The 17,092-nt window shown below is 39.3% G+C and overlaps 1 protein-coding gene across 3 annotated transcripts in view; it reads left to right on the top strand.

Moving 5' to 3' along the window:
• Window positions 1–17,092, top strand: part of LOC141796398 (UPF0606 protein KIAA1549-like) — a 76,070-nt gene that overhangs the window by 38,502 nt on the left and 20,476 nt on the right. For all 3 annotated transcript variants that reach the window (XM_074677484.1, XM_074677485.1, XM_074677483.1), the window contains exons 10-13: window positions 3,008–3,185; window positions 5,140–5,324; window positions 11,267–11,502; window positions 14,093–14,229. In XM_074677484.1, coding sequence (XP_074533585.1) covers window positions 3,008–3,185; window positions 5,140–5,324; window positions 11,267–11,502; window positions 14,093–14,229 — 736 coding nt within the window. The remainder of the gene's footprint in view (window positions 1–3,007; window positions 3,186–5,139; window positions 5,325–11,266; window positions 11,503–14,092; window positions 14,230–17,092) is intronic.

Raw genomic sequence — 17,092 nt, 5'->3', positions numbered from 1 at the left:
TTATGGGAGAGGAGAAATGCATATTTGATGTGAGCTGCGGAAGTCGGAGTGCTTAAAAAAGGTCTTTAAAGAGGGAGCTGTCAGTGTGATGAATCTCATCTTTGGATGAGTAGCAGACTTGTTCTTTTGACCTTTCTACCTCTGCGTTGCTGTCTGCATAAAACCCATGAAGCAGTTTATGAAGTCAGACGACCTGATTGATGATGAACCTCGGTTATCTGTCTGTGTGCTAAAATGAGGGCTCTAATTTTAGCTTTTGGCATCATTTCTACCTTTTCAAAGTGTTAGTTTGTCACAGTCACAGTTTTGTGTTGTGCAGAGAAGCCCGATTATGTGCTTGTGCTCCTTCCAGCCATGATAGGATTCTGTCATCACAGGCGCCAGATTGGATTTTCTTACATTTCAAAGGCTTGTCTGAGAGTGTCTGCTGGAAATAATGAGAACAAGTGTCTGAACTCCTGCAGAAATCTTTGTCTTGTCATCTTGAACACACACAATTATAAAAGCGGCACTCATCAAACCATCAAAACAGAATCAGTGTGTTGTTGTCACCTGAGAAAATACCTCATGGGTCTGCCGAGACAGATAAAAGAGGAGGTGGAAATGGGGTCGTGCAGTAACATACATTCACGCTCCCGTCTTTCCACTCTAATAACCGTGCATGGAGTGGATTAGACCCCGCCGGACGGCCGAGCCTGCCCCGCCGTTTTTCTGTGTCAACCCAGCATGACCCACACTTTACTCTTTCCAGTAATGCAGACAGCAGACTGCTGCACCTCGGGGCATCCACAGGGAGACACACACACTCACACAAACACACACAGATATTAGACAACACTGGACTGGGTCTATAGGTCATGAGTTGATACATCATGAGTTAGCTACTTTTATTTGAATGCACATTTTTCAGATTTAAGTCGCTGCTCCAGCAACAGACTCAGACTACTATCCTGCAAGACGGAGCGCTGCAGTAGGTGATTCCTCCTATCTGCAGTAAGACTTTATAACAGATCATAACAAAGCTGAACTCACACCCTGTGCCATCCAGCATCACAAAACATAGGCCTTTTTTAACAGATCATCTCAGTACTCATAGTTCAGTGTTCAGCACTGATTCTTGTACAGATTTTGTTCTTGTAAAAATAGTAATATTTTTCTGCTGACGATATTTCTTTACATTTCTTATTTAATTTTCTTAGTAGTATTCTATTTGTACTGTTATTATTGCATTTTTGCACTTTGTCTGTGAGCTGCCGTGACAAGAAAGATTCTCCCATGGTGGATCAATAAAGATTATTCTATTCTATTGTATTTATCACATTTCTCAATAAATTAAAAAAAGACATGTTTTAAGGATTCTATTGCATTTTTCAGCATTTCACAAAATAGAAGTACACAAATTTTAAACAAACTTCAAAACAATAAGAAAAAAAGGGAAAGGAAAGAAAGAACAGAAAATATTATTCCTGTTGCCCCCTTGTGATTTTTGAAACAAGTTATCATCAGTATTACATCACATGATCATTTACTGAGCACCTTGTGTTTACTGATGTTCATTAGAGCAGGGGTTCCCAAAGTGAAGGTGAGGACTACCTTAGCGTGGCCAAACACTTGTTCAGATTCAGAAGTACTTTATCAATCCCTGAGGTGAAATTGCTCTTTTGTTACTGCTACTGCTTTAAAAAATTGAAAATAGAAAGTACAAAATAAGGAACTACAAGATTTGAAAAATTACAAAAAATACAAATATAAGAAGTTATAAAAAATAAAGGTGTGAGAAATTACAAGCATAAGAAGTGGAAAAAATAGAAGCGTAAGTGCACTTGAAATTGAATATAACTATGAAATAAAAGTATGATCATTTGTTGAGAATATGATTCTAAAAATGGAGTAAAATTTGTAATTATTTCACATATAAGTAATATGGAAATTGCACAGCAGGTAGTTATTGCACCTATTGCTTAAAAACAAACAAAAAAAACAAACAAACAAAAAAAAAGGGGGTTTGTGAAGTGACTCCAAAAAGAAAATAAAGGAGAATTGTATAGTTTATCCAGTATTGTTGAAATATAAACAAAGGTAGTCTAGTTTACGATTAATTAGCTGAATTAACCCTTTACGATCTACTACAGTGTTTCCCAATCCTGGTCCTGGGGACCCCCTGCCCTGCATGTTTTTTCATGTTCCCGACTCCAACACACCTGATTCAAATGATCAGCTCGTCATCAAGCTCTGCTGGAGCCTGATAACGAGCCATTCATTTGAATCAGGTGTGCTGGAGTGGGGTAACATCTAAAACATGCAGGGCAGGGGGTCCCCAGGACCAGGATTGAGAAACACTGCTTTAGTATACCAAGTCTACCAGTACCTTTATACTTTTACTTGCTGTAATGTCATTTTTGCATAAATCTTTTGCAATACATCAATAAAAGCCTCATATCCCAAACTTGACTAAGAAATATAGACTTAAATCCAGACTTACCAAATAAAATGCTAAATGCTGTTTCTCTTTAAATTTAAAAAGATAACAGAAAATGTGATGATGTGTATTCAACATAGGAAGCAATGTGAACAACTGCAATTCCAAAAACAGCGCTCTGGGCTCTATAGGGTTTGGTAACACAGACCTTTTTTTTCATTTGTCTTTTTCAACCAGAAGTCCTGTCCTCCAAAGTGTGTCCAGTAACTCCTGTTCATTGTTTTAAGGAAAATCAGACCTGAGACAAAGTCGACTGCTATATATCTTTCAGTATTTAGCTTCAGTGAGACGTTCTGAGTACAGCAATTAGCAAACAAACAGCCTGATAACTGGTGTCTGAGTGAAGATTTTGGTGTCAAGCTTTCAAAGTGACCAACATTTGAGGGTAGAAAAAAACGCTGTCTGTACTTTTGAAAATGTAAAATTGAGGACATTTTGACCTGCATGACGAATGTCACTTCTTCTTCTGTCTCTTGTGCATCACACATCAGATATCACACTCTAACATTCTGCCTCTTCACCCCTCAGATTGTCAGTGCTAGCCGGCTGGCGGGTGCAGACAATCCTCTGGAGGTCATATATTTTGTGGAGGGTCCCAGTGGTCAGAGGATGCCTGCAGACCAAGCAGCAAACATTCTCAACAGCTTGGACGTCCAACGAGCTGCCATCGTGTTGGGGTATCGTGTCCAGGGCATTTTGGCACAGCGTGAGTACACTTTGAATTGTATAATGTTGTTTTCACTGATGCAAAACCTCTGGAAACTCCACTGGAAATATTTGTTTGTGCTTCATCAGCAAATGCAATGGCCGAATTCCAAGAAGATGTCTGCAGACCTTTCAGTTTGTACAGCTTGGATACAAATTAGAAAAAGCTTTCATCATATTGAACATTGCCTCGTCACTTTGCATCCTGGGGAAAGTTGTCTTGAGCCATGAAAAGTAGAGTATAATATAAGATCTGTTCTCCATTCATTTGCTTCCAAAACAAATGTACACCTTGGCAAGAGTCTCATCTTTATGATATAGTGAGTAACGGTGCTCATGGGAAGCAGAGTCTTTATCCTGGAAAAACACCACGGATTCTTTCACAGCTGTCACTACAATCAATGCCAACAGAGGAGGATTATATGTCCTGGGGAATATGAAATGTACCCAAAATGTAGGTTCAGAGTCATTGTCCAAGCTTCTAAAGGATCCCTGACACTGATCAGTTCCCATATCCTGACAGACCAACAGTGATTCAGTTTAAAGACATCTTTTTCTTTTCATTCTGTAGTTGTCTCCCTTTGTGTCTGAATTTAGTTCCACTCTTTGCAAATCTCTGTATTGTGTGAATTTTCCACTCAAAGCTGGTTGTACTTTGTACTTTTTTTTTTATTGTGCAACCAGACAAGACAGTGACATAGATAGACTAAAAGGTTGTGAAGTGGTGATGGCAGTGATAGTTCTGGCAATAATGTAAACATAATGGCAAAGATAATTTTAAAAAAGATACAAAATAAAGACTAATTTATTTATTTTTTATTAACCAAAGAAGGAAAAAAAACAAGAAGATAACAATAACAGTAATGACATTTTTTTTGTAATGCTATTGGTAATTAAAATATTATAGTGATATTATTGTTAACAACAATTGCATTTATAATAATAATAATAATAATAATAATAATAATAATAATAATAATAATAATAATTGGGGCATGCTCACCAGGTTGTTTGTCTCCTGCCCAATGACAGCTGGGATAGGCTCCACCCACCCGCGACCCTGAACAGGATAATTGGTTAAGAAAATGAATTAATGAATAAAAATAACAATTATTTTTATTATTATAATTATGATTATATTATAATAAAAATAATAAAAATAAAATGAATAAAAAATAAATAAATAAATAAAATAATGTTAAAAATTATATCTCCATACAATAAAAATGAAAGTATAAATGTGAATAATCACTTTATTGACGGATAATGGAGAAGGAGGGGTCTCTGATCCAGGTGGAAAAGGAACTTTACTCTTCAGCTGATGTGAAGTTTTGATGATATCTTTTTCTTTTCATTTTGTAGTTGTCTCCCTTGTGTCTGATTTTAGATTCACTGATTTTCAAACCTCTGTATTGTAGGACTTTTTCCACTCAAAGCTCCTTTATGGTCTGGTTGTACTTCATTAAACTTTGTTAAAAAGTGTAACCACAGAGAGGATCATAAAAAAGAAGAAAAAAAAGTTCTCATTATAGCTGAACTTGTTTTTTAGCTCCTCATCAGAGCTCCTCGTGTTTCTTTGTACGTTTATAGCACCATTTCATTTAATCCCCCCCCTGAACATGCAGAAGTGGTAGCTTGTCTTCCTCATTACAAATCTAAACAAGGGATGAAGGCCTAATGAGAGCCCCTTGAGGGATGGTGTCTCTGTGCTGACTGTGTTTTCTCGCTGTCCTCTCCCCGGGGATGAAATGAGTGCTAATTAAATCTAATGAAGGTCTGCATTGAAGATTTTAGCAGTGAGACGAGGTAGCGCTCAAAGGATGGCACATGATCAGTTTATTTTCCCCAAAGTGTTTGTGAAGATTTCAAAGCAGAAAAAAGATCTTACAAATTAAAAGAGTTATTGCGTTTTTTTTATTTCCAGCCTAAAACTAAGAGTTTCTGTTTGTCTGCAGCTGTGGAGAAGGTCGCATCATCCCCCTCCGACACTGAGAACACCAACGTGTGGATCGTGGTCGGGGTGGTGATCCCCCTCATCGTGGTCATTGTCATCATTTCCATCCTGTACTGGAAGCTGTGTAGGACGGATAAACTGGAGTTCCAGCCGGACGCCATGACCTCCATCCAGCAGAGACAGAAGGTAGAGTTCAAAGAGGGTCACAAAGTGCCTCCAAGGTTGTTGAAACAGTGATTCTAAGTAATTTAAGAGCTTCATTTTACTCCTCTCAAGAAAAATTTCCAATATTAATCCAAAAAATGTTGAACCCACAGTTCAGAAACACTTTATTGCATCAATTTGTGCAACCACACCACCAACCACTTGTACAACTCAAATTCCATGAGAGTTGGGACCATTAGTGAAAAGGGTTGAAAGAAACAGGTTTGATGGTTTTAAATTAGTTGGGTGATGTTTCTCAGGTGTTTTTTATACTCTTACAACTCTTAGTGCCTGATCCACTGAAGGGCTGCATGCACAATATCAAGTTTAATTTTTAACAGTGTAGTAGACTCATAAAATAATAATCGTGGTCATGTTTTGCGCAGTATTAGTTTTGTCATGAGTCACATTGGTTACACCAAGTGACATTTATCAGTTTTACCAGCTGACCATGCCTTTCATGCAATCATTTCTTTCCAACATTAGTTTAATGTCTCAGTAGTTTAAGAGAAAAACTTGATGCACTCTCTGTTTTCAAGTTAAGTGTTTGTATGAAACACTGCATCTGACTTTCAGAATTTCAAACACAATAAATTAAAGTACCTGTTTTCAATCAAATAGTTAACTGTATAGGACCACAATATTGTGATATCGTAAAATTGTTATATCATGACCTAAGTATTGTGATGCGTATCGTTAGGTTTTTGCCAATACTCATCCCTAACAGCTGGTAGCACGCGCTAAATCCTCATTTAAAGAGGTAGGTTTGCACCTGTTGCTAATTCCTCTTATTCACTAATAGCATGTGCAGTTTTTTAGTTTACACACACGCAATTTAACTTTGGTTAACTTTGTTGTGGATCTTGATAAGTGTTTCATTATTTTGGTTCCAGCTGCCTGAAACATGTTGCTGACTCTGAATCTAAATTGAGAAACTGTTTTGCTGCCTCGGCTTGAAATGATTTGCAAACCGTGAGATTTTATTTCATCCAAATTTTACACAGTCTCCCAGCTGCTGGAATCAGTGTTAGGGTTAATGAGGAATATCCGTCATTGTAATGAATGTGCTGGAGGCCTGTTCACATTCTGGACTTCATCATTTCTTATTTTAGTAAGGGTTTGTGAAAATTTAATGATCCAAATCAGGAGACGACTTAAGACACACAAGTTGGATGAGAAGTTATGAAATGGGCTTGGGCTGCTCTCTAAAACCTTAATGTTTTTATTCTTACATATACACTACTTCTACTTAATGCTAGGTTAGATTTGTCAAGGTTCATATTAAGTTCATCAGTTATTGCAGCAACCATCTTAAAGGATGTTTTCTCTTTGTGTCCCGACTCATCGCTGTTTTTTGAAGCTGAAAAAGTCATGATCATAAGTGATTGTGAACAAATTAACTGACGATGTCATAAAAAAACAGAGTGATAGAGAAATGCACCTGTAAAATGTGGCAACTTGAAACCTCTGAGGTGTGTGGGTTCCTCGTTTGGTGGGATTAGGGTTTATTTTTAGGAGATGTGTGGGACTCGTGCACAGGTGTATTGCTCCCCATGCAAACAGGAATACTGGAAGCTTCTTTCTGACTGTGTCACAGCTGTGATTCAGTCTCTGTTTAAGTCGCTCGTACCTGCATCTAACTAAAGTCAGATTCACAGCCAAGACAAGTGACTTTTCCATCCTGTCGACAAAGCTCCATTTGTTTCTGTTCTTGTATTTTCTATCATCCTGACTCTCCGACTATCTTCCGTTTTCATTCTCTTCCTTTTCCCTTTTTTTCTGAGCTGAAGCTTCAGGATGAAGCCTGTCTGGGTTAATGCAATCACAGTAATGTCCAGAAATAACCAGCACTCAGCTCGTCCTCTGCGTTTAACCCAATCATCTGTCACTTAACACCACCCCACTCTCTCTCAGTCCACCACTTCATTTGGAGAATCAAGAGCCTCCCTTCAGCAGACGCTTCCTCCAACTAATGAGGACGTCGAGTCTACTGAGGGGGAGTATGAGGAGGAAGAGGAGGAGTATGAAGAAGAAGAGGAGGAGGAAGAGGAGGACGAGAAGGTTAAAGTGGGGAAGGTACAGAGCAGTGTCTGGTGCTTTCTAGAAGCCGTAGAGGAGAGACCCAGTTAGTATGTGTTTGGTGTGTGACGTAGGCAACAACAGAAAACTGTTCAATAGTTTATAGTCCAGAGACAACAGCATGTGAAGTATTTATGCTGACAACTCCTTCTGTTCAGACACCTGCAGCTCTTCCTAAGAGCAGACAGAGTGTGAGCAGTGAGGAAGAAGAAGAGGAGGAGGAAGAAGAAGAGGAAGAAGAAGATGAGGAGGAGGAGGAAGAAGAGGAGGACACGGATGAAGAGACGTTTAAAAAGAGAGAAATCAAACAAACAGAGCAGAAGAGACAAGAGAGCCGAGCAGTGATGGCGATGAAAGCAGGAGAGATGAAGAGAGAGGACAAAAAGAGAGTGACTGACAAAGGGAGGAGAGCCGCACAGAAGGTATCGCCTTCAGTAGCTGTAGAGTCCTCCTTTCATAGACACCAAGATCCAGACCAAAGACCTCTTAGATCCCTGAGAACAGAGGGTATGCACAGACGCCACTTTGCAAGCAGAACACTCCTGTTTGTTTGAGCAACAACAAAAACACAAATACAAAAAAGATAAACTTAAAAAGTACAAAAACACAGCAGACTGTGGAGACTGACGTGAGCAGAAACTTGATTTTTTAACAGAAATATTTACAGTATCCTGCATAATTCATCAGTTATTGATGAATTTATTGTTTTGGAAAATCTTATAAACTATCTGTATTTATTTCCTGGGGTTTTTATGAAAATACAATGCAGGACGGGATTTATACCAGGAAGTTTTAACTGTGACCTCTCGCCTAACCTCTAGGGCAGATAAGATTTGCTTGAAACATTTATAATAACACAACATTGATAATAGTGGAAGGAATCACAGTTAATAAGTGAGGGCTGGATGGTGGTTGGGCTAAGAGCATATTTCTGGTAACAGAGCAGCAGTGGCAGACACCAAAACTCCTGTAGTTTCAATAAACTGCCTGATTAGAGGAAACTTTTTCTTTCTTAAACTTTTTTTTTTTTTTTATTTTATTTTACAGAAAAGTGACAATAAGCTCAATTACAATGCTGACTTACTTTACAAGAGAAGTAGACATCCTTCACATACTTGTAAATTTTATTCACAATGAGCTGATGATGTGGTCAACAACTTTGTCCAAAACAGACACTTCTCCGTCCAAGTGCATGCTGTAAAAAGTGATTTTGCTCATTTGTTGTTCTAAAATATTATTTTAAGTAAAAGATTACTGAAGTTATTGTGATGACACATCATTCTAAATTGGCATCATCTCGACTACAAAATATGTTTAAACTTAAAAATCTATGTCCACATGAATCAATTAATTTTGTTGTGATGGTGTTTTGTTTTGAGGGGTAAAAATAAGTGCATATGAGACCCTGCTGTACATTGATATGTTATACTACAGGGGGGCCCCAGGCGCCTGCATGCACCGCCTCCCTGTGCTCCACATGGCACAGACAGGCTGTCTGTGCTCCACAGGGCATAGGCCCATGTATCCAATGTTTTTTTACTGTGGGTTTAGTGTTTATGCTAATAAATGAGATGTGTTGATGTAGGATTATGGTAGACATGGCAGCTGGTCTGTGCCATTTGGAACACAGACAGCCTGTACCCTCTGTATAACATCTCAAAGAACAGCAGGGTCTTACATCCACTGTGTTCCCTCCTCACTCACGGTTACAGAACACCATCACAACAAAGATTACTTAAAGCTCAACCAGCATCGTTTGCAGTTCTCTTGGCCTGTATTTTAGTTCAAATTATTTGACACTTAACTCAGTCAAAGCAACAAGATGACTTGACCGAGTTAAGTTGAGTCAACAACATTTTTTTTTTTTACAGTGTATGGGAATTGCTATACGCACTGTGATTGGCTTGTGGTGTTTGATCAGGGGACTTAGCTGTTCGTCAACTGTGAGAAAGAGGCAAATATGAATGTAGAGACTCAGGTCATCTGTCTGAACTAGCTCACAGGCATTTCTTCATTTTTGTTGAGTTATCTGGTATCTCTGCAAAAAGTTGTTACACACCAACTTGCCTGTGTAAAAAAGTTTTTGCACAGTAGAAAGAAATTTTTATGCATTAGTTATTTTTTGCAAAGACAGTTGCCACATTTACTAATTTTCAAGGATTTTTCTGCTGTAGAAATATTTTCAGTTCACTTTCACTACTCCAGTCAAAATCAAAGTTTGCTCTTAAAAGTCAGGAGTTGTATTCAGTGAAACAGTTTTACAAAGTTTGACTGGGTTAGCTAACATCACTAAATGCTTACCCCAAATCAGTGGATTCTGGTTGTTTCTCAAATAATAAGATCAGTTTTCTTTAGTTTTGGTCACCTGATAAAAACAGAAACTCTGACTTCTTGTTATATGACGTAACAGCTGTCTTCAAAGTCTTCAGGTTTAACGCTGTCTGCAGTGACTCCTGCTTCCCCTGACATCTCGTGCATTACCTCCATATAAGACATCCCTGTTTTGTGCAGTAGCAGATCTACAGACATGGTTCTGTGCGTAAACAGTGTGTTGGTGTTCCCTAATTACGCACGAGGCCTGGCTCAGCAGTAATTAGCGGGTGTAATGTGTGGGAGATATCAGTAGCTGTGTGTTTTCTGCCTCCATTCAGCCTCAGTCTTAATCACAGCGCTGCAGATTTGACTTTTTCAGCTGCAGCTTGTGTCACCGCTCCCCTCTCAATGACTGGCCTTGTTTTGATGCCGCTGAGAGCAACATGCACAAACATAAACACTCTTTCTCTGCCTCTTTGGATTAGCACTTCTGTGCTGGCGAGTATCATGCTGGATTAGCAGTTTTTAGAGCAACAAGCCTCCTCTGAGCCTGGCATTTTGCATCAATTAGCTTGGAGTGAGTGTATGTGTGATGTGAAGAATTATCAGGAGCGAGTCCTGTCCGTCTTCTCTCCTCCTGAACACACGTTTCAGCGTCACATGTTGAGTTTGAGCTGAGATCTGTCAGTCTGTGGACTCCTCCTGATGGCTTTACACACAGATGCTTCCCTGCCTCCATCCCCCGCCACCTCAGAGGAAAGCAAACAGCTCAGTGTTTCCCCACACGTCCTGCTGCACCCTCTCCCTCCTTCTCTTTCTTTACCTCTTTATTCATTCATGTCTGTCTGTCTGTGTCTCTCCTGGACGTGTTTGGTCACTTCTCATCCTGATAAACTCAAAACTTGCCTGTCAGTCTGAACTCACTGTAACACTTACTTTAGATCAACACTGTCATCATGCATCAGTCTTTTTCTGTTCAGAGTGTTGGTTCTGAAAGCCAAACAAAAAATAATTGCTTGCTAACTTTGATGAAAAGTTCATTTTTGAAAGATTTGCTGCTGGACTTTTTCAAAATTTGAGCTGTGTTAGGTTTTAAAAAAGCAGCAAAAGGAAGAGTCTCAGAAATTATAAAACTTCTTTGAAATTTTTTTGTGGCGTTTTTTTTTGCTGATGCTGATGAATTGATTCTTCATGATAGTTTAAGATACTTCATCAGGAATCAGCCATTCCCCTGTTCATGCGATGATCAGACACAGCAACTTCTTTTTCCTTCAATAAATCGGTTGAATCTCTGCTCAGTTTTTAATGGTTCTTGGTTTTAAACAACACTCTTGGGATGTAAAATAATTGTAGTGGAACTTCTCTTGTGAAAACAGGTGTCAGAGTGACAAACTTTAAATGAAACACTTCAGTACAGGCTGTTTTTTCAGCTCTCGTAACCTCAGAGACATTAGATAAAACATGAACCACAGGTTTACAACATGCCACATATTTCCCTGTCCTCTTTCTAATTTCTTCCCTCTCCTCCTCAGTTGCAGGCTCCCAGTGTGAAGGGCTTTGACTTTGCCAAGCTGCACCTTGGCCAGCAGAGTAAAGATGATGTCATGGTGATCCAGGAGTCTGTCCCACCGGGGCTGGGCTCTGGACCGCTGCCCACGGCCATTAAAGACGGCTTCAGCCCATCTGAGAACGGAGAGATCCCAACCCCGGTCTCCAAAGCTTCAGTAAACTCAACAAAGGGTTCACGCAGCGGCAGGAGGAGGGAGAGGTAAACACTCGGCCGTACTGCAGAGCATGACTCTGAAAAACTGTTGGTGAATTGAGATGATAGAGGCTGTGCTTGGTCAGGGATCATGTTTCACACTGCAGAAGTTCCTTTTCTATTTAACCCCTCTCTTTAAATCATACAAGGTATAATATAGATACTTAGTTTGAAAATCATTTAACTTCTTCTAATGAGAGTAGTTTCCAGCCTGAGCTAACAGTTTTTACTCTGTAGTCTATCTGTTATTATTCACATGAAACATTTCCACTGATGGTGATGTAAAACAAAGGTCCCACATGTTTTTTTTCTTTTTGGTTTTTGACTCCTCCAGCTGTTTTAATCTCTTTTCTTCATTCTACCCACTGTTATCAAACCAGCAGAAAAATTAACCAAACAGTCCTGTGTTCAGTCAGACCTGCTTGTCATTGCACTTTCAGACTGATGCTTTGGACATTTCACCAATCAGAGCTCAGTGCATCAAAACACTGTTTTATAATGGTGATTGCATAACAAACAAAGCATCATAAAAGAGATGTGAAACTAGGGCAGGGGTCTGCAACCTTTTCTTTCCCAGTAGCCATTTTGGCTCAGCTCACTTGGCTTAAAATCATTACAGAGCCACAAAATCAACACTGTCCACAAACTATACAGTGTATAAAATTCCAAACATAAAAACCTAATTAATAATTATCTTAACAAGAAGGGGTTTTTTTTCTAAATGAAATTGTATATGATGACTTAGTTTTCTCTTTTTTTTCAAATTTCAAAAATTTGCAACATTTTCAAGAAATTACATTTTTTTTCAAAAATTGAAAAAAATGTAAAAATGTGTAAAAACTTATAAAAATTTTTGAAGTTACAATTAAAAAAAAAATTCTAACAAATTTGCAAAAATTTAGATACATTTTTATATTTAAAAAAAACAAAATTTTCCCCCTAAAACTTTGAATTTTCAAAAATTTGTATAAAGTATTTAAAAAAAAGAAAAAAAAGAAAAGAAATTTCAAAAATTTGGAAAAAAACAAAACATTTTTCACTTCAATAATGTTTTTTAAAGCTACAAGAAGCCACTGCAAAGGAGTCAAAGAGCTGCTCCAGAGCCGCAGGTTGGAGACCCTTAAACTAGGTTTTACAGAGCCTGTATTCTGAGTTGGTAAACCAGACTAAAAGCTTTGGCAGACCATTTAGGCCAGTAGTTCATGTGACAGACAGTACAGGGGATATCTTTGCTCTAACACTCCTGATCAAATTTCTATTTTTATATTTATTCATTTATTTAACCTTAATTCAACCAGAAGAACCTCATTGAGATTAAAAATCAAATTAAAAACTTGCAAGAGTGTCCTGGCCAAGACAGGCAGCAGCACATTTACAGTTACAGACATAAAACAATTTCAAGCACAGACACAGACATATCCATCAGTTTAGTCGGAGCCACAAAGCAGAAAATTTTCAGTCAAAGCATTTACAGCCTAATTCATCATCTTCTAAAGCTTTTAATCTGCATTTAAAAAGATTCAAGAAGACCAGCTCTCCAAGACACAGTTTTTCTTGTAACAGATTCCAGTCTGCAGGAGCAGCATGTCTGAAGCTTCTTTTACCTGTTTCAAGACTAACTTTTGGGGCTGATAGCAAGAGTAGATTTTGTAACTGAGTAAAAAATTGCAAGACACTATTTTTCCACTGTGCCGCCGTGAAAACATTTCCAGTGGGATCTCCTGGTCATGTCAGTAACGTTGAAGCCATCAGGACGTCAAGGTTCAGTTTTTTCTCCTCAGAGAATCAAACTTTCTTCACCTTTCAGTGTCCCATGTTTGCTGCTCTCTGAAAAAGTCCAAACGGCGAGTTTGTGGCATTACAGGAGACGAGGACTTTGAAGACGTGTTTTGTTCTTATAGCTCTTCTCTCTCAGATGGCATCTGATGGTTATTCGGCTGCTGTCGACTCCAGTAACGGCCTTTAGTAGGGTTGAGGATCGTCCTGTGTCTTGACAAACAGCCAATCAGATCCTTCAGCTCTGGTGAAATGGTTTTGGGTCTACTTCTGGACTTTTTTGCTCCATAACTCTCAGGATCTTTGAAGAAATTCAAAATGTCTGTCTTACTGCGTCCAACCTCAACGATGGTGTGTTTTCAGGAGTCCTTCCTTACGCACCTCAACAATCCGACCACATTCAACAAAAGAAAGATTTTTAGCCTTTGCCATCAGGAGGTCATGACGGAAAATGCTCAATACTCTAGAAGAAAGACACTGAAGTTGTCAATCAGGACTGAAGATACTCTCCTCATATAGACCACAGCGTGGTAGTTTGTTTGTTTTTTAGGGATGATATGAGTTTTATTTTCTCATATTGTCACTGGAAAGAATTCAATCTCTGCAAGTAGAAACATCTGTTTATCTAAAAACCTCTGGCTGGAAGTCATGGGACCATATTTTCGAAGATTCTCCCTCGAGCTTTCACCTTTCTGGGAAATCACCGTTCTTATTTATGCATGCTCTTCTGGATGTTAGTGTGCCCTTGACTTTCTATTATTCATGCGCGTGGATGTGTGTGTGTGTGTGTGTGTGTGTGTGTGTGTGTGTTTTTCGGCAGGATCTCGCCATCAGACGGTGACTCTGTGGTGAGTGACCATTCAAGTGAGCGGGAATCAAATGAGGAGAACCTGAAAGGCCACACCACGCCTAACGACAGCAAGCAGACTCGCAAAGTCCCCATCAATGTTTTAAATGGTGAGTAGCCTTGGCAACACACACACACACACACACATCATTTCCCAAAACACTGAGAGGGTGAACACCAGGGGGGGAGGGGAGGGAGGAGGCCAAAGGGAGAGAAACTCCAGCATGATTAGCTAGCATGATTTGACGGACAGGAGAGCCGGACTGAGGGGGGAGGGAGACTGTGGAGCTGTGATAAAACAAAGGAAGCAGGACGTCAACTCAGCCAGTGACAAAGATTAGAGAAGGTGGAGCCTGATGTGAACTCTATTCAGAGGCTGAAACTAGTCCAGGGAGAGCAAAGAGAGGGGAAAAGAGTAAAAATAACTGAAGTTACTCTATCGGACAGCTTGTTGATAGATTCAAGCCCGCAGAGCGATCAGAGCTGGAGCCAGAGGCAGCGAGGCGCACAGACTGCAGGCTGACTCACCCTCAGAGGAATGGTCTCTGTTTTGTTATTGATAAATCTCTGACTGGGACAGCATACGCTCCACACAATGGCCCATTTTTTCGCTTCCTATTTTTCTTTAATAAGCTCTTAAAGGCCCCAAAGAGAAGCCTGGGGCACATTCATAAATCTGTGCTGCAGAACCGTTCACACCTGTGTTCTTAAAGGATTGAAAACTATGCAATGCAGGGCTCCCAGTTTATCAGTTTATCAGGAAAACAAAGAGAATAAACGCTGGTCCGGTGACCAAAAAGGAAGTTGCACTGGGGTGCTAGTTTTGAAGCCTTTCACTGCAAAAACTGACATCAAATCATGTCTTAATGTCTAATTTTGAATCGAATTTTTCACATTAGAGTTAACATGAGCAACATTCACGTGACAAGTTAAAAAGTTTTAATTAAGCTTAGGATATTAAAGGAGTTGTGAGGAGTTTGAGAGTGATCTTGAAAAAGTCTGTCTTATAAGCCCGATCGTAACCCAAACTTTAAAACAAGATTTTCAGTGCCATCAGGTTGAGCAACACTGGATTGATTTACAGTACGTCTAGGTCTCTATGACAACACCATGCTGGCTGACAAAGTTTAGCAGAGAGAAGAGAGATCCGTTTTTTCTCTGCTGAAAACTAGATTAATTTTGTAGTGATGGTGGACACTGGAGCCTAACTGTCAGACAGAAAAAGGACAGAAGAGCAGAAGAAAGATAAACAGGAGAGAGATAGAGCACGAGCTAAAGGCTAACACACAGGCTAATCTGTTTGTGCTAATGTTGATTCCAACCCACAGTCAGCAGTTATTCTGCAGTGGTCTGTTCAAACTTGAGAGTCTATCAATAAAATGAAGAGTGAGGTTACGTTAGCTCTGATTGGCAGGATTCACTAACGTTGCACATTACAGACATGTCTTAGAGCACCAGGCTGTCAGCTGAGCTAAATATAGACAGCTACTAAACTATTTACAAACTGACAGTGTTTACTTGTTGTCACGTTAGCCTACAGATTCATTGAAGCACTGGGCTGCCGATAGCGCTACATATAGCCGGCTACTGACTTACGGTACAAACTCGCAATGTTTGCTTGATGTCACATTTAAAACAACTGCACCACATAACTGTACTGATAAATATCTTACCTTGTCATGTTGTATCCAGTTAAAACTTGACTTAAACAAAGAAAATTTGTTCCAAAACAAACACACAACTGGTTAAAAGTCACATCTTTACGACAGTGTGTGTGAGACTCCAGGCCGGAAGGTGGCGCTGCAGTCCGTTTTAAATGGATCCTCCTCATAGCATCTTTAAAAGACTCAACTGCCTGTAAAGAGTAGAAAATTCAACCAGTGAGGTAAAGAGAATTTACTTGTGAAGTTTCTTGAAATAGGAATAGTATCTTTAAACAAGAAACTCAACCATCCTTTTTTCAGTGCATGTACAGCATTGAAAACAACTCAGGATTGAATCATAGCAGTGGCCTTGCTTCTGCGGGAAAGAACCCATTTTGTCTTTCTAGTTTTCAACTCTGTTTGCTTTATCAAGGCTAGAAAAGGTCAACGATCAAAAAAAAGACTGCAGGGCCGTGTGGGCCTGAAGAGTTTCAGACTGTTTGAAAACTTCAAAAGCTCTGTCGAGGTAGTTAGCGCTGCTGAAAGTGAGCAACAAACAAATGTTGAATACACTCAGCCCACATGCAGACCTGCTCTGTGGTACAACTGGTTTACGGAATACTGCTGTCAGAAAACGGAGGCACGAAGATGAAGTGATCTAAAAGAGTTTCATCTTAGATCTGATGGAAAGAATCAACAGAGAGAGAAGAGAAGAAACCCTGACCATCTTTTATGATTTATCGAGTTGCTGCTCATTAAAAGTTCTCATATTAGACTTGTAATGAGCCAGATTAACCAAACAACTCAGTTTTAAGACACTAAAATATATCGTTTAACCAATTCAAGCATTTAATAGTCTTTTATATCCTAAAACAAGTTTTTTTCTGCACTTGTCAGGTGAATGTGGCTCATATTAGGTCTTATAAGATTATTCCTACTTAAAATAAACAATAAACACTTGCACTCAGTTTATGCAGTGCAGGAAATGACTTTACATGTTCAGTCAGAGTCTTTAAATATTCAAAGATGTGGTGTGGCTGAGAGCAGGGTAGAGTCCCCTATGGTTTATGACGAAGGATGCAGGATAATTGGAGGATGGAAGTCTTTGATTGGAGATAGATATAGAGACAAGTAGGGGAGGTGATGGATTGAGCTGAGAGGGGAGCCTACTCAGAGTTCAGCAGCTGATTATTAGATGATCAGGATGAGGAAAAATGTGGTTGAGTTGTGCTTTCACAGTTAACATCCAAGTTCAGGTGATAAGAACAGAAGATAGAGATAGAAATGGGGATAAAGATATGGATGAACGATGACTTGTTGACTCAGTGAA

This window comes from Halichoeres trimaculatus, unplaced genomic scaffold, assembly GCF_033239565.1.
Source record: "Halichoeres trimaculatus isolate MK-OKI-2021-1 unplaced genomic scaffold, fHalTri1.1 fHalTri1_scaffold_10, whole genome shotgun sequence".
In the NCBI taxonomy this organism is placed as follows: Eukaryota; Metazoa; Chordata; class Actinopteri; order Labriformes; family Labridae; genus Halichoeres; species Halichoeres trimaculatus.
The sequence above is the reverse complement of the archived record's forward strand: the minus strand, read 5'-3'. Positions and strand labels throughout refer to the sequence as shown.